Source organism: Drosophila yakuba, chromosome 3L, assembly GCF_016746365.2.
Source record: "Drosophila yakuba strain Tai18E2 chromosome 3L, Prin_Dyak_Tai18E2_2.1, whole genome shotgun sequence".
In the NCBI taxonomy this organism is placed as follows: Eukaryota; Metazoa; Arthropoda; class Insecta; order Diptera; family Drosophilidae; genus Drosophila; species Drosophila yakuba.
The window spans coordinates 4,735,080-4,751,094 of record NC_052529.2 but is presented as its reverse complement, the minus strand read 5'-3'; the positions used below and the strand labels follow the sequence as shown (position 1 = coordinate 4,751,094).

Here is a 16,015-nt window from a genome sequence, read left to right as displayed (position 1 = left end):
TACAACTGCCGTTAAAAAAGCGGTATGACATCACCAATGCCATCACAACAAATCAGCTGACGCTGATAAGCCGCAAACACAAGAGAGCGAGAGCGCAGCTTGGAGCTTTTCTTACTCTCTTGCCAGTGCTGTGAACTGTATGTCAGATACTTACGTACGCTTCAGCTTACAGGTTTTATTTACTTCATAATTAATGAAAATGTTGAATTTCACTGGAATATACATTAAGCAGACTAGCATACCAAAGCTACAACATGTGTCAATGACCTAATTTCTTAGTTCGCCTATTGCTAATGTTGTACCTAACCTAGGTACAATAACTAGAGCACTAACCAACACTGAGCGGTTAGGAAGGTTTCCTCGGTCTTCCAGTTTCGGACGCCTTTCATAACGTAGTAAGCTCTCGTTGCGAACGGACGTAGCCCAAACCAACTTGGCCTTAACCCTTGCGCTCCCTCCGATTTATTCCGCGACAAACACATTCCAGTGGACAGTGGTGCAATTCAGCCCAAGACCAACCTACATTTTAGCTCCCTGCAAACCCGTTTCTTCACCAAAATAACTATGGCGTCCAACCGTGCAGCGAAGTCTGGTTTTGCCGCCGAGGCCCAGCGCAAAGTAAGTACAAAATAACAATAACAACAAGCAGACCCCCCACCCAAAAAATATAAAGCGCCAAACAAACAACAACAGCAACAACAACAAGAGCACATTAAACAAATTGCCAAAAAAAAACCAAAATCCACTTTTGCATGGGTGTGCGCATTAGTGTTTGGAAGCTGCATTGACTTTATTTGGCGCTGCGATGCCAAGATTTTATCTCCGCGCGCCAAAATGCCAAAAAATTAGCCAAAAATGGTCTTGAAATTGCCAGCGTCTAACAAGGAATGACCTCATTTCGCTGATAAGTCGAACAAGTATTTATGTGCACACGTATATATAGATATAGAGGTATGTATATATATACACACACATGTGTGATGATGCATGCGTAATTGGAAAGCTTGAAGATGATTTAGGTGATTTTGAGGCATTGTCAGTGCGGGTGATTCAAATCGAAGCTCGAGCTGGCAGTGGGTCATCCATAAATCAAACTATTAGTGATCGAAAAAGTTAATCAAGCTCCAGAAATTTCGATATGAATAATATTCTATATTATTATATTATTGCATATTATAGAGATGAAGTGATAGAAACTTTGATACGATCTTTTGGAAGGATTTCGATTTATCGAAATCGTAGGTACCATCTGTAGAGTACCGACTGTAGCAGGGTGACCCTTTGAATGATCTCAACTGAACTACTGCAGTATGCTAGCTGGTAGCTTCCCCAATGTAAATTGACAACATTAGTTCCGTCCATTAGCAGCACTTTGCCTCAAATGCACTCATACAAATGCATCGGGTTTTGTTGGGGGTAGGGTATAGTGCCAGCCGTACCCTTCGACCATTTAGCCCTCGTCAAGTCGGGGTTACGCAATTCCAGTCGCCCCTTCGTCAGTCCATAGTGAAATTGTATATGTCGCCGGCACTGGGGATTAAGTGCAGTCCAGTAAAATCCACAATACGACAACTACAGTTACAACATTGCCCAAACAAAAAACGAAAAAAATAATCGAGACTATCATATCCGAAGTTTGGCATACCCTTGAGGAGCACTTTACCATGCTGTTGGCAAAATGAAATATTTACTCTTGTTTTTTGCTTTTCTTATCTGGAAGTTTTTCTACCCGGATTTCATTCTCTTGAGTCAGCCATTTAGCCAGAGGCCTTGTTTTTAGGTATTATCTGCTTTAGCGCATTTTTAAATCACAGTTGTGGTTAAAAATGTAGCATCCGATAAAATGTCTTATCTGAAAGCGAAATTAAGTTTGTTTTAACGTGGTTTAATTGGTGATATATAATAGTCACTATGATTACAACAAATATTTTAAGTATTCTGTAGTGTTTATCTAGGCCATAGCATTTTAAGCCACAACAACTAACTATAGGTGGTTGGAACTAGGGATAGGAAGAACCTTGGGTTAGGGTATAGCAAAGCATAGAAAGAGGAAGAGAAATAGAGGCGATGGCCATTTGAGGTTCCGCGATGCCTGAAAGCGCAGCTGCTGGCGCGACTCCAAGCCGCGATCAAATGGCTCCCCAGGAGCTGAAGGCGATGATGTCATCCATCCAGCTGTCCCTCCTCTTCGTGCTCCTCGATCCCTTCACGAGCCATGCAACTCGAAGGCGTTGTTAGTTTGAGCGCTTTTTACCCGGTCGCTGCAAAGCACTCATATCTTTTGGTGGGGAATTCGGGTTTGTGTTTTTGAGTTTTGGGGGTGACAGGAGGAAGCATGCGATAGCAGCACCTTTTCCACCACATGAGCACTTAAGAACAACCGAGTATGTGGCGTAAGCAAACAGCAAAACAAAACAGTGGTATGAAAGAGGTATGAAAGCAATATTTTTGTTTGCCTCATGGGTTCTCTACAGTCTGTGTGCTTGCGTGTGTGCTTTTCCCGACTTTTACGACCAGTCACCGACAAATTGGCATGGATCTCAAGTTTCGGACAAGGAATTCGTGGCCCCTTTAGTTTCAACCCTTTCCTGGGATCGTGGCACCCTAATTACGGAACCATTTTCCCTCAAACTCACACCACCACCAGCTGTCGGGAAAGTTCTGGGATGCGCCATTCGAGGTTTCGAGTTACTCAAAGTATGTTTACTAATTTGTAACTACATGTGAATGATAGCATAAACGATTGAACGTATTAGTTTACCAAACTTAAATTTTGGCGTGAAACTATTTTTCACCATAAGAAAGCCGGACTGTAGTTACTTTCTTGTTCGCAGCTGTATCTCAGCTAGTGGAACATGGGCCACGTACTAATCACCTGGCCTTTTTCGGAGTCAAGAATCCACACTCAATTAGCAGCGAGTATATGAAAGACACCGTGTTCATTTGTACATCCGCAGCACGCACCTCCCTGTATCTATATACATATAAGTAAAGGTATCTAGGTATCTCTATCAGTGCGGGCGACTCCTAAGTGGAACACTTGGCCCACATGAACTCCGTGCTCGTAGTGCTACTTCCAGATGGGTAAACCCTCGCATTGCCAAAGCTCTCCCCCCAAAAAAATTAAACACTTGTTGGCCGTCAGTCGGCGTCATTTGTAGATAAGCCATAAACAGTCGCGGGAGGAGGTCGTCAACGGCTTTATCGTAAATCAAATGTTGTTTTGGATTTCCGGTGAAACTACTCGCCGCACCGAAAACACGAAAACACCTCGACACATGAAAATGGAATGAAATTCTGCCCCCTGTCCAAATCCCGCCCAAAAAAGGCACTCGATTGGGGTCTATACAAAACTCACTCAACTGAACTCGAAGCTGATCGTAAGCCAGACACAAAAATCATATAATTGACCTCGTTACATTTTTGCGAATTTTGTTTATGTTATCGTTGTGGCATTTTTGTCGTTTTCCCATTTATTTATCCACCCGTGAGATATTGGTCAGCAATTGTTCATGGATCATGACGCATTCGCAATGCGAAAGAAAGCGAAATCGGTTGTCGCATAGTGAATAATCACCAGATCTGGCCATTTCGTGGATTGATTTTTGACGACTCGATTACGTAATGTTTGCCAGGCGATGCGTCAACTGCCAGCGATCCCTTTCGCAGCAAACACATTTAACTCATCATCACCATCCACCATCCACCATCTACATCTATGTATCTGCGCTGAAATATTGCCAAAGTTCAAATCCAAGCCATAACGATGCCATGACATCATCATCACCGGCTCCAGAAAGCCATCAGCCAAGCAAAACGTGCCTCTGTCTCTTTTTTCGGTGATCCTACAATGGATTATTATGCAATAATCATCAGTCTGGGGCTCCTCGCCGGTTTTTGGGCTAAATTTATACAGAAACTCCTCGGTTGGATGGGCGGAAACATCCGTCAAAGTTGCACAGGGATTTACTTTTTTTTTAGAAGTAGAAACCGTTTTTAGAATCTTAGAGATACTTTCCGAAGCTCTCCAATCAAAGAGGAAGCTACTTCGAAGCTCTCCAATTAAAGAGGAAGCTACTTCTTAGATACATATCTGTTAAATACGGCATATGATCCTAAAACGTACTTCTTTATTTTGTAAAGACTTTAGTTTAAAGTTTTTTAAGTATTTTATTCCCTGACTTTGCTCAATAAATCAGTGTAACTACTTCCCAAAGTTTCGGAAACTTCCACGACTCTTTGATCGTTAAATTTGTAGTGAAGTGAATTCTCGGAACTCTCACTCAGTTGTGAGGACTGAATCATGATGAACATAAATAATAATGCTATGTTGTACCAAAACATTTTCACTTTTCAAGTGGCGTAGGTGTGAATTAAATTGAGTTTTGCGTGGGCAAGCCCTCCTCTCCCAAAAAACTGGACTTTTTTCTGCTGACCCACAGTTTTTAGGTTTTTTTGTTTTGGTAAAGCCATTAGTTGTATGCGGGAAGCTTGCTCAGCCAGTTTGCGGGTAATTTCAATTTTAATTTTAATTTCACTAAAAGCCAACCAGGCTTGGCTTTGGCTTAGCATGTCTCGGCCACTAATGCGCATTGCGTGTGGAATGCCATCCACCCAGAACGCACTTGAAAACCCAGAGAGGTAGAGACCCAGCCCCATAGAATACGATGTACAAACGTACATCATGGGCTGGGAAATTAATTAGGTTCTTGAGTCTACTGTTCTAGCTTTTCATTGTCACGCCGTTTTGTAATGGCCCGTAATCGTGGCTAACTCATCAAGTGACCCAGAGACCCAAAATAATTTAAAATGATGTATAATTTTGGCTGTGGGCAAGAAACATAAGGAAATCATAATTTCTAACGGCAAACGATGACCAATTTATAGTTCCGCTTCTAATTATTGTGTTTTATACGTTTTGAGTTCCAATCGAGCGATGACTTTCGTCTGGAATTCCGCACTCCCGATAAGGCAGTACGTTCTAACCAGCTGTACATATGTTTTTTAGAGAAATATTTATATATATGTGTACATATATGTGTACTATATATGTGTATATGGGGTGTACTCCATTACGGGCTGTACTTTTGGCCCGGCATTCGATCGTCGTTGAGTTTCGAGTCGACCTCATAGCGCTAAACCAAACAGAAAACACAAATGAAACTCGCTGGCTGGCTGCTGACTCATTAAAACAGCGCTAAAAATATGTATTTTCAGTAGGCGACGGGGCAGAAGACGAGGCTTTGGAAGAATCGGCAAATAACTTGGCTATTCTTCACCATTTTTCATTTAGTTCCGAACATTGTTTGCCTGTCGGGGACCACCAACTGTCAAATTTGCTTTGGGATTTGTTGTGAGAGATTTTCGGGGGTTCGAAACCCCAAATAAAACGTGTAAGAAACGATCGGAATTCATTAGGCTCTTAACGGCTTTTGGTCTGCGATTATTATGTATGAATAGTATGCATAAACAGCAGAATCCCATAAGCATATTCCCTCCATTTCTAATCAAAATTTATTCATCTGCCCCGAGGGTGTCAATTTATGTGCCACCATCAGAGTTTCTAAGTTATGATCATCATCAACTTCTGGCTGCGGCCAGATTCCACATCCCCAACGGGATGTCAATCACAAATTGCTTTTATTAATTGTCTCACGCTTTCGATGATGGATGGTGCTGTTATTGGGTTTCCGTTGCTCGCTCATTTTGGGCTCTAATGAACTGACCTCTGCTGTTAACTGCTTGACCGTTAAACCAAAAAAAAAATTCGAACAAAGCAATTTGGCCAACGGTCGATTGCAATTATTGATAATCTCCAGTTTCGGCCAGCTTGCTTGCTAGATATTTCCATTTCCAGGCGATTACCATATGCGTCATATCTCGCCGAAAGATCGGTAGCTTTTATTGGGCTCGAACAACGAAAAAGTCGTAAATTTGTAATCTTCAATAGCTGCGGACTTCTGTTGCCCGCAAAGGGAGTGCTGAACTCAGGTGGTGAGGGTTAATATGTCTGCAAAGTGCATTCACCTCCATTAAGTACACAAAAAAAAAAACACAAAAAAAAACATGGGGAAAAGCGGGCGGACTGTATTTCACTTTTATAATACTGCAGCGCCAACTTCTCCCCCATTTGCCAACAATTTGTGAGCTTGCATTTCCCCAACTCGAGCGATAAGGAGTGGAATACAACTCAATTGGCGACAATCGTTCATTTGTTTTCTCTGAGATCATTCGTTTTAATAGACTTGCCAGTCAGAACAAAAAATCACACAAATAATAAATAGTAATACAATGCTGGGCAGATTAATAGGGAAGGGGAAAACCAAGGAAAACGAACTACATAAATATTTGTTACCCAAATAAAAAACTTATAGATATGCATGGCAAAGATAGCAACGCTCTTCAATCAGACTTTATCTGTGGACATAACCAATCTTATCATATAACATGTATTTCATTCATATTGTACAGTAAAATATAGTTTGAAAGATATAAGTAACAACCTACTCTTCAGTCTGAAATAAACTTTGTATAGTACCTAGTATTGTACTATAGTACCATTATTTTCAGTACTTGAACTTACTGTGTAATGGCAGCTAATCTAAAATCTGTTTGCGACAGCGATTCAATTCAATCAAATAAATCTAATAAATACGTGTTAAGTGAGTCGCTGCGATATGACCCATAGTTTGCTAAACATTTTGATTTGGCTTTTTATTGGCAAGCTGGCAAATGGTAACCCAACACGCAACGATTTTGCGGTTTGTTTTGGGACTCTGGCTTTTGTGGTTTTGTGTGCTTTTGTTGCCAATGGAGTGGAAATGGCATTAGAAGTGGGGGCCAGCTGCTCAACAAGTGGCTTTTTGTCTGTGGCCAAAATCGGTGCGAAGGACGCCCAAGCGGCCGGTAAACTTACGACCATATATGGTCAAGACGTTCAGTTTTAAAGCGGGCTTTAAAGCTGGCAATCGAAGCTATCGGCATTGGCAAATATGGATACTTACTATTCTACATGAGAGCATGTGAACGTGACTGACTTTTAAACGCTGTGCAAATCGAGTAATGGAATATGGGAAATGGGAATATGGGGAGTGCCGGTGGGAGAAATGAGAGCTGCAATCTTATCCTTATCGAAACTAGAAATATAACCGCCAAATTGTCACGAGTGCGAGACAAGGGAAAGGCGGAGTGAGCAGCACTTTTATAACCAATTAATGATAAGTCTGCTATCAGCGATATTTCATATGATAAGCGAGGGGAAATGGCCCACAAATAAAATAATGGTCTGCACTTGATTTAACCCCCGATTGGGCATTCAGTCTACCAAGTGCAGCAGCCAGACAGGGATTACCCAAAAAATGTACCAGTCCAAGGTGAAACGGGCACCTTATCCTTTTGCCAGTCACTACAATCAAACTGTTTGCCTACTTTCCAGATTAACTCCAAGTACAGCGAGGAGCTGGCCCAGGAGAGCCTCGAGTGGATCAAGGCCGTCACCGAGGAGCCCATCAACACATCCGGCGACACCGACAACTTCTTCGAGGTGCTCAAGGATGGCGTCATCCTGTGCAAACTGGCCAACGCCCTGCAGCCCGGCTCCATCAAGAAGATCAACGAGAGCAAAATGGCCTTCAAGTGCATGGAGAACATCTCGGCCTTCCTTGCGTGCGCCAAGAACTTCGGTGTGCCCACCCAGGAGACCTTCCAGAGCGTTGATCTCTGGGAGCGCCAGAATCTGAACTCGGTGGTTATCTGCCTGCAGTCGCTGGGTCGCAAGGTGAGCCGATTGCTCCAGTTTCCAGTTGATTAATCTTAATAATAATATGTTTAATAGGCCTCCAACTTCAACAAGCCATCAATTGGACCCAAGGAGGCCGACAAGAACGTGAGGAACTTCAGCGACGAGCAGCTGCGCGCCGGCGCCAACGTCATCTCCCTGCAGTACGGATCGAACAAGGGCGCCACCCAGTCCGGCATCAACTTCGGCAACACCCGGCACATGTAGATCGGTGTCCTGCAGCCAGGATCCTCCGCCCACACTTCGCTCTCAGACATTCCGCATTCCGCAATGAAAGACCAAGCCAAAACTTTTGGGTTCCACACACACTTTTCACGATTCGAGCTAGTTTTGGGATGAGCCCCTGAATGATATGGATATGGATATGGATATATATTTATGATACCAATTTGTATTTGTATTCCAATTGACCAGGCGTATGCTGTTATGTAATAACATAAACTACTTTAATTTAATATTATTAAGTACTCGTACATACGGATCTTAGGATGATTTATTCTATTTTCAACATTTGCATTTGCAACACGATCGTTTTGACTAGTTTCGTTCCATAAAAACCGCACTCAGATTCGTTCTGTGCCATCGAAGGCAGTTGGAGATTGTTTCCAATGCAAAGTGAGATAATAAGTGATCAACGGATCGAAAACGAAGTGAATTGTTTTTGATGAATGTGTCTTCTATCTCGTAGAGTAACGATTACAATGTTGTTTCGAACTAACCACCTGAATATCAATCAAAAACACAGAGCATTTACGATAATGTATTTACAGGCAGAGAAAATATATACGTGTTACACACTTTTGAAAGATCTATTTTAAATAATGTCCCCTGTTGAAAATAAATAATTATTCCTTTAACATATATATTGCTCTTTTTATGGATCAATTGTATCTTGGACGGTAAAATGTTGGTAGAATTAAACAATTCCTATAATATTTGAGAGCATTAAATGCAGATAAGGTAATGAAACCCTTTCCTATGCCCACGTTGAATATCGTTTTATGGTTTTTGGGGTCTATTTCTATTTCAGCCAACCCAGTTGTTGCCAAATTCAAAAGAATATAGTGTTTTGTAACAATTACATATAATTTATTTGATTTCAAAACAAATTAATTGTTGCATGCGTTGACATTTTTGACCCTAACCGGCCGAACCGTGGTCTTCATTCGAAAGATTCAATTTCGATTACGAATAAAATTTCGGGGCATCTCGGAATATGCGGACATCGAATAACAATTATAAAATAATTTTATACGATCGCTTACATTAAATAGAACAAATTGTACAGTCGTTGACAATGTGTTTGCATTCGTGCATTCACCTAGGAGTATTTTGATAAAGATTCGAGACATCGTTAGCTAAGTGTATACGAATATTCAGCACGTTTAACTAAAGCAATTACATTCGAGGCGGTAATACGTGGTTGTAGTTTGTGAGTTTAGCCGGCATTTAGCAGAAGTTCAGCCGCCACCTCCAAGCTCCAGTTCGTCTGCTGCAGCGCCTGCTCACACTGTGGTCGCCCAGCCACTCCCAACCTCGCCAGTTGGTCGATCTTGTAGTGCCGCGTGGCTAGTCCGACATCCCCGCTGGCCGCACGCAGTGCATTGCGCACATCCTGCTCCACCGCAGAGCTGCCCAGTTCCTGCAGTAACTGCTGCAGTTTCTCCTGTTCGCGTCCGTAGTCGGAGGGCACTGGTGCGTAAAGCTGATGGGCTCCGTCCAGCTGTTGCTGTTGCTGCAGTCGCATCTTCTCCATCCTTCGTTGAATCTGCTGTGCAGAGAGGGGCGGTGGCGCCAGTGGAGCTGGTCGCGTGGGCCGCAGGTAGTCATCCTGAGTCACTTCATCGTACAGAACAGCGCCACTGCCATTCGGCACTTGGCCGTAGTATGTGGAGCCCGCCGTGCTGGCCGCCACTGCATCGTACAGGGAGGCGGTGGAGGAGTACGCATTGTTTTTGGGTGCCACCACTCGATTGGAAATAGCAACGAACGAATGGTTTAGCTCCTGCTGCTGGTGATGATTTTGGTAGATCTGCTCCTCTGCCTGCTCCGGCGGCGGCTGGGCATAGTACTCGGACTGCGTGGATGCCACTTGCTCATACCAAATGCGATTCACCACACTTTGGGTGGTAGCTGCCGCAGCAGCCGCGGCCTCCACATTGTTCTGCTTGGGCGACGCGGTTGAAGAGGGACTGGAATGATTTGAGTGGCCTGAACCGGGAGCTACTCCGTTCTTTAAGGGCGTCAGATTCTGCTTATACACTACGTCCTTGCTGGCATACATCTGCGTTGAATTGCGCTGGTACTCCTCCTGCGCTCTGTTTTGCCCGTTGCTGTACATGTCCTTCTCCAGTTCGGCGATGAAGGACTTGTCCAGCAGCACTCCGTCAGCAGGGGGAGCAGGATCAGGCTCCACAGGCTGGCTGCTGATGGTTTCGTGACGCTCCAATGCAAGATTACTGAGATTTAGCTGCATAGCCGCTGATTCCAGGGCTGGTATGTTTTCTTTATTCGAGTTGGAGCCACCGAAAAGGCTTTTCCTGACCGAAGGACTATTATAAATTGGTGCCGTTGGAGGAGCTGCCTCCAGAGAATGGTTGAAATTCGAGTAGAGTGCCACAGCCGTTTCAATGTTTGTGGTGTCGAAGGGATCCCGCTCCCTTACAGGCGTCGCTAGCTGCTGTTGTTGAAGGTCTCGTTTTTGTACAAACTCCATTGTATTCGAGTACGTGGGTGGCATCTGGTACGGCGGCGGTTGCAGGCGCCCAGGTGAAGCTGTCACATTGGCCGGATCAAAGTCAAACTGCGGCTGCTCGTTGTAGTATGTAGGGGAAACATTAAGATCTCCCGATCCACTGGAGCCGGCATAGGTGGGCACATCTATGGGAGCGTCTAGTATGCAAAAGGAGCTGTCCGCCTGCAGAGAAGAACTATCGCCAGCTCCCTGAGCTCCAGCGCCTGCGCCACCTTCGGCTATGGGTCGCATGTCGGGCGAGATGTCGATGAGTATGCCCTCCTGTTGAAATTGTGGCGGTGGAGGACGCTGCGGGCCCCCCACTGCTCCCTTGTGCTTCACTGCATTACGTCGATGCAGGCCCGCCGCAGCCTCATTGACCAGTTTGTTGTAGGCAAACTGCTTACTGGACGTGGACTTGCGCTCCTTGGCATGGGACTGGTTTGTCATCGAGGCACACTTTCGCTGGCGATCATCTCCGTTGGCCATGGCCGCGGCTCCACCCCAACAGAAGCCGAATGGCGAGGATGGCGAGCCATTGCCAACGCTGCTTCGCATTACCACATCTCCGGCAGCACCCACTTTTCGCTGCTCCAGCAGGCTCCTGGGAAAGATTCCTATGTCGAACGTTCGCTGGTTCTGGCCCTTGATCAACTTCAGTTCGTGCCGTCCATCGATGATGGCGATTGTGTCGCCAGGCTCGATCTGCAGTCCCTTGGACTCGTGATGACTGCGGGAAGCACGCATCACAGGAGGCGACATACTGGCCAGATATTCTCTGTAAAGCAAAGATGGAAATATATGAATATAAATTACAAATGAATACAAAGGAAACATACTTGAGAGCAGCAAATGTGGGTCGCTCTGCAGGCGTTTTATCCCAGCATTGCAGCATCATAGCATAAACGTCCGGTGGACAGGCGTCCGGCTGATGCAGTCGCTCGCCTTCGCGATCGATTTTACGCAGGATCTGCGAGCCATTGAGTCCCACCCAAGGGTCTTCGCCAAAGCTGAACATCTCCCACAACGTCACGCCAAACATCCAGGTGTCAGAGGCGTGCGAGAACTGCCGGAAACGCAGCGATTCAGGAGCGCACCAGGGAAAAGGCACCTTCTTATGCTCGGACATCACATAGCAATCATCCTCTTGTGGCAAGGCACGCATTAGGCCAAAATCTCCGATCTTGATCTTGTTTCCAGCTGCCAGGAGGACATTCCGGCAGGCCAGATCGCGATGCAGAAAGCGCTTCTGTTCCAGATAGGCCATGCCAGTCACAATCTGCACCGACCAGTTCCAGATGATGGTCAGCGAGGTATGCCGGCACTGTTTCCGCAGCGTATCCAGCAGCGACCCTCGCTCCGCCAGCTCAGTAATCATCATCATGGGCTGGGATAGAACCACGCCGTACAGCCGCACCAGATTTGCATGATCCAGGGCGTGCATAGCTTGAACCTCGCGAAAGAAGTCGTCGATGATGCCCGGCTGGGTGAGATTGTCCGACTTCAGCACCTTGACGGCCACCGGAATGACCTTGCCCGCTGGCGAGGCACTCCATTCGCCGCGACGCACCACGCCAAAGGATCCGTCGCCCAGCTTCAGGCCCATTGTGATGTCCTTTTCGTGGATGAGGCAGGTTAGCTGGGTGCCATTGCCCTGACTGGATTCCCGGGCGGCGGAGGACTGTTTCTTGGACGAGGGCTGCTTGCCGCCGCCAATCAGCTTGGACAGGATGTTCTTGCGCCATTGGTGGGCCTTCTTTTTCCGCACTGCCTCCATCAGCCGCCGAATGGCTGGCTTTCCCAGACCACATCGCTCCAGATCGTCAGGTAGCACGTAGTCAAAGTGAGCCAGCCGGGTCACCTGTAGGTCATCCCGTATCCTGTCCAAGAACTGCTCCAGCTGCACCTCCCGCAGCAGATCCTCCAGCCAGGCCGTCTCACTACTGAGCCCGCCATCCACCGCCGAAGTGGAGGTCATTTCCTGAAGGCACACAAAACGAAACACAATAAATTGAAGGCAATCTCAAACACATAGTGATCGGTGAATGAACTGTGGTCAAGGGTACTGGGTCAGTCGCGCAATCACGTATGACTTGCCATATGCGATATAATGGTCAGGGAACGAAGAAAGTGAGGAAGATTTATGGACTGCAAGCAATTCCATATCTTGTCATTAACAAAAGATGAAGTAATAATACTTGGAAACCAAAGTTTTCAATTGGTTTATTATATACTCGTATACATACATACATAGATAAATCATAGGTTAGTATAATCGTATCAATTTCTGATTTTTAGCTATATTGAGGTAGGTTTTCTAGAAAGTATCTTTCTTAAATTAATTATTCCTTAATATAAGGTTTAACATTCATTTTGTTAATCTTTAATATTGAGTACAGCAAGAGAATCAATCTGTTATATACTATCTATCTATCTACATTAACTTCAAGTTCTCCTGGTAGTCACTGGTAGTCACAAGCGGAAGTAAGCTGGTTTCTAGGTAACCATTCAGTTAGTTCTATGAATGCGACATTACTTGTTGAACCCATGGCTGTATTTAAGGGGTCCGATGCACACAGAAGTGGATTTCTGTAAATATGTCCCCACATGACGTCACGTTTTCTTGACAATCCACCTATGTAAACGCATTGCGTCACCCTATGAACCCTCATCACTGGGAAGCGACATTTGAATTTGTAGATGGTGGGAAGTGGCTGGTTGGGGATCTCAGGAAATGCGACTTGAACTCTGGCGCGTGCTGAAGTGGAGTTTATTAATAGAGCGCGATAAAAGGTGAGCAGATGCAGCCACAGAATGCAACCGATATGCATGCCCCATGGGATTCCCCTTTGGGAGGAACTTAAACTGCTAATGTCTATTGTTAACGAGCGAATAATAGAAATTACACTGTGTGGCGACAGTTTGACTAATTATTCGGGCGGAAACTGGAATTTAGCGGATGCGAGAGCCACACAGAGATGTCCGACGAGACAACAACGCCCAGTTGAGAGCAGGTTGCAAGTCCATCAGCTGTGCAATTTAGATACAGTCGAGCATCCGTAACGCGGCAGCTGTCGTTAAACATATGTACATGTGTGCATATACTCGAAAATGGTGACTTTAAGGTACAGAAATAACCCAGGTACAAACGCTTGCATTGTGTATCTAAAAATAAATACACTCGCACTTCCGCAAATCGAAGGAAAACAAGTTAAATAAAACTTTTGATATATATTTAATAATCTGTTTGCCTATCAAGTTAAATGAATACATCTTGGTGGTCATGTTTATGAGGAATATTTTTGTAGTCTAAGTAATCTTTAAAGATTATCAGAGTTTGAACTTTAAGATTCCAACTCAGTTTAGTTAGGGGCTTAGTTATGGGGGTTCCACTGTACGACAGCTATCCCACCCCGAATTCCACGAAGTGGCTAGTTCCATTCACTGTTATTTTGTTGGACATTTGTACAACATTTCCCCCGGGTGTTCGCTTGAAAAGGGCTTTCCTTTGTTTTTGGAAATACTCACCGAATATTAAACAGCTGCGCAGCTGCTGCGACGCTGGCTGAGGAGCTTCGACGTCGACGCGGACGTCGCAGTCGCTGCACTTGGCTAAACTTGAGAAAATTGGCAAACTTCCTGTCTGGAAGCGAACAGGTTGGCCAGACAAAAGATGTTGCGGCAGATGGAAGTGGTTTATGCGGTGGATATGGAGATTTCTGGCTTAAAGATGTGAAATTGGATATGCGAGCTGGGAGCAGCGCAGTCGGCGTCGCAGTCGCCGCAAGGTAAACGATTTTGTATGCGTGCGTGTGTGTGTGTGCTGGCTGCTTTGTTTACACTCGCCAAATGAGCAGCTGTCTGCTTGGCTGCTGATTTTGATGGCGGGCGGTTAGTGGTCCCCTCATGACGCAGACACGTAAATATTAATTTATAGTGCACACACGGGAAAACAATGAATATTCCGCTTTCAACAGCGCACAGCCCCTCCCCCACCGACCCCTTTGATCGTTACACGTTTTTGCACAATTTCACACACACACGCATTCGCTGCACGGCCGTTTGAGTCTAGGTGTATGTGTGCGTGTGTACGAATCGAAATGCACGAAAAAAAACAGCAAAGCAAGTCGCAGGTGCCACAGAGAACAGTAAAAAGCGTGAATTCGTCACTTTTTTAATATGCTAAGTCGTTGAAATCAGCATGATTTCGTTTTTATTGCGGAAACATCGTCGGTAATCGGAATTAGCTGCGCTTAATTTGCGATTGAAAATGCGCGACGGCCAAACACTTTTGGTATTTTTTCCAGCAGCTGATGCAGTGGTGATGGAACAACAAGCAATGTTTGTTCAATACTATCGATACTTCTCAAAACAAAATTGGTATCATCGATTTCTTTCCATGAACAATCGAGTATTCAAGTTATTTACGGTTACGGATTTAAAATTATGTCGAATATGTTTTGAATTAAATCTTGAAATATAAATATAAAAATAAATATATACCGGTTTTGAATATATATATCTGTAAAAGGTATATTATTGAAGTAAATATTATATAGTTGGTTTGTTATATTAAATATAATTCTCATATAATATTTACTCTAAATTTTGAGTTTTAGGCTAAAAACTAAATATTTGTAAGCTAAAATTTAATAAAAGGATTATGGAAATAGATTCCACAATTTGTTATTGTTCCAGTATTAAAATATTTCTGTGATAGTGGCAAGAAGCATTTTTTATTTTTATTTAAAAGATAAAAGCTTTTTTTTCAATTATGTAGAATTGTTTATATATTAATCATGTCATGTTTTTATATCAGAAGCGCCCAAAAGTGATTCAAATATAGGTTTATAAGAATTCAGTTTATTTTGGGGTATAGAATGTGGTTTGCATTATTCATTTGGTTCGTATGAAAGTATTCCTCCATTAGTAATGTAAATACTTACGACTGTGACAAATTGTAAAATGCATTTTAATAAAAAAATATTTATAAATAAAGTGTGTGTCAGTCTCTATTCATATCCGGCATTTTCCATACTGAGAGTCACCCCGTTAAATTAAATCAAATTGAAGATTTCGCCAGCCATTGCGTGAGAAGTTGCCCCATTCTGAGGCACATAACTCTGGGAGGCGGTCATCAATCAATGGCATAGCACGGAGCTTCCTATAATCTCGAATCCCCATATATGTACAATATACGACTGTACAACGCCGTGGTGCTTGGTGCTTATCAATCCAATTGAGTGCGCTGTTATTAATAACAATACCCGTGCTTTATATTAAACGGCCGACTGTTGCTGTTGTTGCATCAACGCCCCTCAGAAGCACACAGCCCGCAATAAAAGTTGAATGAGTAATCCCGATGGGCTCGGGTTTCCAGCTGCCCCATTGGGAATGCATACAAACAAAGAAGCCGTCGTTTACGATCATTAAAAACATATAAAATAATTTATTCTGCTTATTAATTTGTTTAATAAATATAC

The 16,015-nt window shown here is 44.0% G+C and overlaps 2 protein-coding genes across 3 annotated transcripts; one reads left to right on the top strand and one right to left on the bottom strand.

Moving 5' to 3' along the window:
• The first annotated feature begins 379 nt into the window (after positions 1-379).
• On the top strand, positions 380-8,659 carry LOC6532907 (myophilin). 2 transcript variants are annotated; one of them, XM_002093607.3, is made up of 3 exons: positions 380-618; positions 7,436-7,777; positions 7,835-8,659. In XM_002093607.3, exons 1-3 carry the CDS (start codon positions 565-567, stop codon positions 8,003-8,005), a joined length of 567 nt encoding a protein of 188 aa, XP_002093643.1. In that variant the 5' UTR covers positions 380-564; the 3' UTR covers positions 8,006-8,659. The 2 variants fall into 2 exon arrangements, with proteins under 2 accessions (XP_002093643.1, XP_015049686.1); XM_015194200.2 differs by lacking the exon at positions 380-618 and adding an exon at positions 7,344-7,373.
• Positions 8,660-8,865: 206 nt separating this feature from the next.
• Positions 8,866-14,851, bottom strand: LOC6532906 (serine/threonine-protein kinase par-1). Its single transcript, XM_002093606.4, has 3 exons — positions 14,061-14,851; positions 11,372-12,513; positions 8,866-11,310 (listed from the first exon to the last, which is right to left on the bottom strand). Exons 2-3 carry the CDS (start codon positions 12,508-12,510, stop codon positions 9,237-9,239), a joined length of 3,213 nt encoding a protein of 1,070 aa, XP_002093642.1. The 5' UTR covers positions 12,511-12,513; positions 14,061-14,851; the 3' UTR covers positions 8,866-9,236.
• Between the last annotated feature and the right edge of the window lie 1,164 nt (positions 14,852-16,015).

Bases quoted from the DNA above. Each gene is read 5' to 3' on its own strand.
- LOC6532907 (XM_002093607.3), top strand. From the start codon at position 565: ATGGCGTCCAACCGTGCAGCGAAGTCTGGTTTTGCCGCCGAGGCCCAG. The intron at 619-7,435 runs GTAAGTACAAAA...CCTACTTTCCAG, and splicing joins CCGCCGAGGCCCAGCGCAAA to ATTAACTCCAAGTACAGCGA. The intron at 7,778-7,834 runs GTGAGCCGATTG...TATGTTTAATAG, and splicing joins TGCAGTCGCTGGGTCGCAAG to GCCTCCAACTTCAACAAGCC.
- LOC6532906 (XM_002093606.4), bottom strand. From the start codon at position 12,510: ATGACCTCCACTTCGGCGGTGGATGGCGGGCTCAGTAGTGAGACGGCC. The intron at 11,311-11,371 runs GTATGTTTCCTT...TTTGCTTTACAG, and splicing joins CCCACATTTGCTGCTCTCAA to AGAATATCTGGCCAGTATGT.